The 6618-nt window shown below is 44.9% G+C and overlaps 1 protein-coding gene across 1 annotated transcript in view; it reads right to left on the bottom strand.

Annotated features, from left to right (window-relative positions):
• Window positions 1-3921, bottom strand: part of cpt1a2b (carnitine palmitoyltransferase 1A2b) — a 28028-nt gene extending 24107 nt beyond the window's left edge. Inside the window, exons 1-4 of the mRNA XM_080857242.1 lie at window positions 3817-3921; window positions 1229-1371; window positions 884-1023; window positions 16-187 (exon numbers count right to left, since the gene is read on the bottom strand). Of these exons, the coding sequence (XP_080713368.1) occupies window positions 16-187; window positions 884-1023; window positions 1229-1369 (453 nt within the window). The 5' untranslated portion in view covers window positions 1370-1371; window positions 3817-3921. The remainder of the gene's footprint in view (window positions 1-15; window positions 188-883; window positions 1024-1228; window positions 1372-3816) is intronic.
• Between the last annotated feature and the right edge of the window lie 2697 nt (window positions 3922-6618).

Below are 6618 nucleotides of genomic sequence, written 5' to 3' on the forward strand. Positions count from 1 at the left end.
GGACGGGGTACTGACCACCCAGACTTTAGTGGCGGTGGAGATGCGCCCGTGCTGCTCGAACATCCAGCGGTGGTAGGAGAGCAGCAGCTTGAGGCAGAAACGCAACGTCAGGATCAGCGAGAGCCACAGCAGTGTGCTGAAGACCAGTGCAGACAACATGGTCTGGCCCTGGGAGCTCAGAGACAGGCTGAGAGAGAGACCAAGAGAGGGGGGAGAGAGGGAGAGAGAAACACAGAGATGATGTGATTGCATAATACAGAAAAAGGTGAGACAATGATGGATGGTAGACAAGAATGGGGATGGGGTGAATGAGAAGGATTAGGCAGCAGAGAGGAAGAAGGGCGTGGTAGACACATAGGAAGAAGGGCGTGGTAAACACATAGGGAAGATTTACAGGTTATCAGTGGGTGGGGGAGTGAGAAAGTGTGATGTTGCAAAACAGGATTAGAGAGGGAGGTGAAAGAGTGGGAGGAAGAGAAAAGATGGGAGGATGGTAAAAGACAGAGGGAGAGATGAGGATAGAGAGAGGATATAAATAGAGAAAAACAGAAAGAGGATGTGAAACAATCCAGGTAATTAGAGAGTTAGAGGATTTGCTCTATTTAAAGCATCTCTCAATTCAAATAACAAGAAAACCTGCCATTTAACTTTTCTGAAGCACGACAGCCATGTTTGCCTCACAGAAAAAAAAGCCTAAGTTGTGCTCAGGATGACAAAACACCCTTGTGAAATAAAACTGTTCAGTTATACATCAACATGATTTTGAACTATCTGACTGTCAAACGGTGGGTCATATCATGGAGCAGAGACAGGGATTAGTTTGGTAGCCATTTTAGAGCAGGGTACGAATCCCCCTGTGGCGGGGAAGGAGACGGCATCTCACCTCAATGGCAGGTTTTCCTGGATCTTAGCGATGAGACCCATGGAGGGGTCCGACTGCATGTATAAGGTGCTCAGTATCGCTATGACAACAAACAGCCAGGAGGAGGGGCTGGCGGGATAGACACCCTTTATCACACTATTCTATGGAGAAAGACAGGGAGAAATATCAGCCACACTCACATAACATCGACATAGAAAGCTAGGGAATACTTCTGTATCTATCTTTCACACACACATACACACATATGCAGATACACACACACAGACACAAATGATTTCAATATTCAAGTTCACACGCTAATAGATACTAGATAGAATAGACACCAGCTAAAACCCAAACACGCACTCTGATGCGGCTGATTCTCTTCTTCCAGGAGCGTAGGCCAGAGCGGTAGATGTGTGCCAGAGCCTGGTAGGACAGCTGCAGGTCCACCCCCTCCGGTGTGATGGTGAACTGGAAGGCCACTGCCTGGTGGGCCTCCGCCATGACTGGAGAAAAAAAAACAGTAGAGAAGCCTCTGGAGTCACACTGGAGTCACATGGAGTCACATACACATTGTGGCTTCATATATTCAGACCTTCATATGCGTTGGACACATTTTGAAGCAGAGAGAATGTGCCAGAAAGATCATTGAACACTCCCCACACCTGGGTCTAAGCAGCCTGTGCTAAGAGACTCAAAGAAAGGTCAGGGAACACTCCCCACACCTGGGTCGAAACACTCCCCCCATCTGGGTCAAAACACTCCCCACATCTGGGTCTAAACACTCCCCACACCTGGGTCGAAACACTCCCCACACCTGGGTCGAAACACTTCCCACACCTGAAGTCTAAACACTCCCCACACCTGGGTCAAAACACTCCCCACACCTGGGTCGAAACACTCCCCACACCTGGGTCGAAACACTCCCCACACATGGGTCAAAACACTCCCCACACATGGGTCAAAACACTCCCCACACCTGGGTCAAAACACTCCCCACACCTGGGTCGAAACACTTCCCACACCTGAAGTCTAAACACTCCCCACACCTGGGTCAAAACACTCCCCACACCTGGGTCGAAACACTCCCCACACCTGGTTCTAAGCAGCCTGTGCAAAGAAACTATAAGAGGCCTCTAAGCTGTGACTGCTAGCAAAGGTGTATTTACAAAGTAGCTTATTAAATCAAGAGTCTTGGCACTTTCGTAAACAAGATATAAGTGGATATTTAATAACTGGGGCAATATTTTTAAAATGCATTTTTGCCTTGCCATTCCACGTCAACAGACACTGGCTCAGTGTGTCCTCGAGGGCCATCAGGTGTGTTGGTCTATTCTGAGTGACTACGCCATGTGGCAAGCTCACCTGGAGACCAACCACGACAGCAACGGCACAGTTTGATATGCAAACCCTGTGGTTTGGGACGCATGGCACAGCTGAGCAGGAGAGGCTGAATCACTCACAGGAGCAGATCATAAGCTAACAGAGGCCTCTCTGTTGCATCTGGCTCCTGCGTCTAGCAGCAGTCAGCCATTCTACTAGCCAACACAGAAGAAGAGAGGAGAGGAGAGCAACCCCACCCCTCCACACTCACGCACGCACGCACCCACACACGACTCTGCAACAGTGGGGGAAAGCATCTCACACTTTATGCATTGCAGTAGCCATCCTATCTGTCTTTTCTTCAACTAATGAAGGGTTCTGGCAGCATGCAGTGTATGCACCTACGTATTTGCCCTGTTGTCACTGTTGGAAGTAGGAATAAGCCGCTGTTGTGCAGCACAGAATACACAGAGAAGAGAAGCATTGTATGAAATAAACAGCCCCACAGCCCATTGCATCTGCCACATGCCCACAGAGTGGGGGCGAGGCAGAGAAAGAGGGAAAGGGAGAGCACATTGCACAATGCCTTCTCACACTCGGCTAGGAGGCCGACCAGCGAATGAGAGGAAGCAAGGCAGGAACTGTATAGCTGGTTGAACGTGGGCCACTAGAGAAACTTGCTCTACAACAAATGGATTGAAAGAAAACTTTTGAGGGTTTTTGTTTATATAACCCTCACTCTCTTTCTTTCCCTGTGTGTGTGTGTGTGTGTGTGTGTGTGTGTGTGTGTGTGTGTGTGTGTGTGTGTGTGTGTGTGTGTTTCATTTCAATCACGCAAGAAACTTGATCTTATACATAATGCTATATATAAAGCCAGAGCCCATATTACTTCCGCTCTCGACACATTTACAGCGATGTTGTGACGTATTTTGGTCTCTGACGAAAGTATGTGAAGCCGTTAAGGCGGTAGCCTGTACCTCAGCCCGTTTAAACCAAATTTAAAAGCACATGTTTCTATGCGTTAGGCTGTGTGTTGTTGAAGTTTTACACAATATACAGACCGGTGATAGGACTAAGGATGGAGGAAAACGGCTAAGAGGGCAGAGGTGGTTGTAATCATACACTGAGATAGAAGAGGAAGCGAGCGACAGGTTGTGTTGACATTCGCCATGTTAACTTCTCTTCAGAGACAATATCACCCTGGCACCTTACCTACATTTCCTTCACCCCTTCATTTAATTAAAGTGCACAAATAAACAGGAATGAGACAAAGCTACCGCCTACTGCTGAAAAAAAAATTAATCAGCGAAAGATGACACTCCAGCACACAACCTTAGACAAAACTAAAAATGTCCCTCAAAACTGTCATACTCCCTGCCTCCACATACAGGAATGCCATGAAAACTACACGAAGGGCTATTATTCATACACAATACGCCCTTTAACAGAGCTATATAGGCACACATTAATTTGCTCTTTCCATCCGTTCAACATCTCTCACCATCTTGCCTTGGGCTGCTACACAAAAGCAATTAACCCACGATGCATTGGATGACTGTTTCTTTTGAAAGCAAAATACGCATTAACGTTTCGTACGACAAAAAGAGCAATCAGTAGAGTGAACATACCTGAAGAGTTATCTTATGTATCCGCTAGATCTCGAAAAAAGCAGAGACGCAACGGCCAGTTGTCCAACACAGATGTGCAGCTCTCTGAATCGCTCGCACCCTTTCCTTACCAGATACAGTAAGCAGGGCAGCGCCCCCCACAAACTAGCCGCTATTATTTTACATACGTACGTGATGACGTCAACGACATTCGTGCACGCTCACGCAAGGCTAGTATCTTAAACACTAGAAGGTGGGTTGGAGCCTTCAAGCACTCAAGTATTGCTTGCATCTTAGGGAAATCTTTTAAACATTTAGTTTATTCTAAATATTTAGTTTAAAATTAAGTTCAAGGTAAATTTGAATAACTTAAACTCCAATTCTGATAAGAACACACCATCAAATTGTGTATTGTGACAAATAAATGGCCCTATAGAAAAGACAAACTGAAAACACACCGTCCTTATTATGTTGTTTATTGTTTTTATCACAGGCAATAATAATAGTGCACTTTCATTTTTAATTATAATACAGACATTTTTCTCTTTTTCATCATTATAATGCTTTCCCCAATTAATGTCAATCTTTAATATGGGAAAAAGTTTCTACTGTGCATGAGGGGGGAGAGAGTATAATCTTACAATCTTAACTGGAATAGTCAATTATGTTGACAAGAATGAGTCAAGGTTCATAGCATGAGCACAGAGATGACTAAACAATCAAGGCATGGGTTACAGTGCGTACAGAAGCGCATACATGAGTGTGAGGTATATAATGTATGGTGGGGAGGGGGGGAAAGATGGATGTACAGAGTGAAACATGGAAAAAGGAGGGGGAATAAGAAAGAGGAGTTTTAATGTGTGTGTGTGTGAGGGGGGATGTTCCGAGAGTGAAACCTGTGTGTGTGTGTGTGGGGGGGGGGGGGGGGGGGGTGAGAGAGTTTTGAGGAATGACAGATGGAGAGGAACGAAAGGATAAGAATGTTGAACTTTCAAGACTAACTGACATTCCCCACGTCAGTCTGGATGTGAGCACAGAAAGTCCAGAAGGGTTGTAGTCATTCCCACTATGAAAGTGTGTGTGTAGGCATGTGTGTATGTGTGTGTTTATCGGCATGAACCCTCAAGGCGGTGGTTGCTTACAATCCCAAATGTGTTTTGTAAATGTAAGTGTGCTCTGGCAAATGATGATACAGCCAGACAGTGCTGGGAGCACATGATGAAGCATGATTAAGGCGATGTCAGTGTGGTGAAACCAGCTCCAGCCAGCAGAGAGGACAGACGTGGTTGGGCATGCAGCGCGGGCGGACATTCAGCACTCAGAGACCCATGGCCTCAGCTCAGCTCTGACATGCAGGGTCCCGTGGACAAACAACAAGGCTGAGCACCAAGGGAACCTTCTCGACGGGCTGGTGAACAAAATATCAGGCTGAGTAGCTTCTGACTGGTTGATGGCCTACTGATGGCCTCTCGACAGGGACTGTTTGGAAACTCCAAACGACCGAAGCCATAAACCAATCAGCCTGGATGGCTACCAAGTACATTGCATTATGGATGGCAGCAAAATATCCAGACTACGAATAAAAAACATAAATAGGTGTGGATGTGACAAAGAGGAGAAGGGCACAGTTGTGATCCTGTTTTTAAAGTGTTAATGCTCTCTGCTGTAACGAGTGATGGAAGCAACTATGTACCCTGGATATCCTGTGCTTTAAGGTGAGTTTGTCTGTTGGAGACAGGGTAAGGGGTTTCTCTGGACCAAGCGTCTTGAACGTCCTGATCCCATCTTCAGATCTGCACTTGAAGCAGTTGTTTTGGGAGAGCACTGCCAAGGTGGTAGGGGTGTGGTGGGGGTCCTACTCAATGTTTCCTTTTTTCTTGTTGTGTGTGTATACAGTGCTTTCCTGTTTAAAATCCAGTTTTCATTCATTTCACTATTCTTTTCCTCTGTTAAGATGAGAAGAGTGTCTCACAGACAGTTCATCAACACTATCAGTGTGTGTGTGTGTGTGTGTGTGTGTGTGTGTGTGTGTGTGTGTGTGTGTGAGTGTGTGTGTAAATACTGGTTGTGTTCAGTATGTGATGTGATGCAACACAGAGTTCAAAGCTTTAGGCTCTTCTCTTGAAGAACATTCTGGAAGGAGGAGAGGTGTGGCTTACATCCATTTTCTCTTCTCATTTTGTGTCTGTTCTCCACTTTAAGTCTTTTTCTATTTCTTTCCCTTCACGGAAAGGGTTCTAGAAAGATCAATGTTTTTGTTGAAAATTCTGCTCACTGATACCAAATAAGATGATAAACACCAAAAGAAATCAGAAGTGGTGGCTGGAAGGATGTTTGCAGCATTGATTTTTTTTTTTTAAATGTTTCAACAAGGTCATTTCCCCCCAACATTCCATCAGGTCCTGTGAGAAGACTCCAGTAATCCAGTCCAGAATGGGACAGCCATTTTGAAACATATCCATGTGTCTTTGAAGTCGTGCTCTCAATTGACAATTTCAGCTTATTGTCTTACTGACAATTACCAGCAGCAGTTTATGTTACAGTATTCTCTTCCAGTAAGACAAATAAATACACAAATAAATAAAATGAAAAAATAATTCCAAATTTACATCAATAAACAAATCAAATAGTTTGAAAATAGCTTTCTTTTTTTTGACGTTCACTACATTGGCTTTCTTGTCTCATTTCACTGTCAGCAAACATGTCCTCCTCATTTTAAATGAAGAACAGAACACAATGAAACAAAAAAGTTTTCAGAACTCTTTCTATTTTTGTGCCATTGATGCCCCTTCCTCTTTTTTAAGCTAAGGGGCGCTCCTGCTC

This window comes from Sprattus sprattus (assembly GCF_963457725.1).
Source record: "Sprattus sprattus genome assembly, chromosome: 18".
Lineage (NCBI taxonomy): Eukaryota > Metazoa > Chordata > Actinopteri > Clupeiformes > Clupeidae > Sprattus > Sprattus sprattus.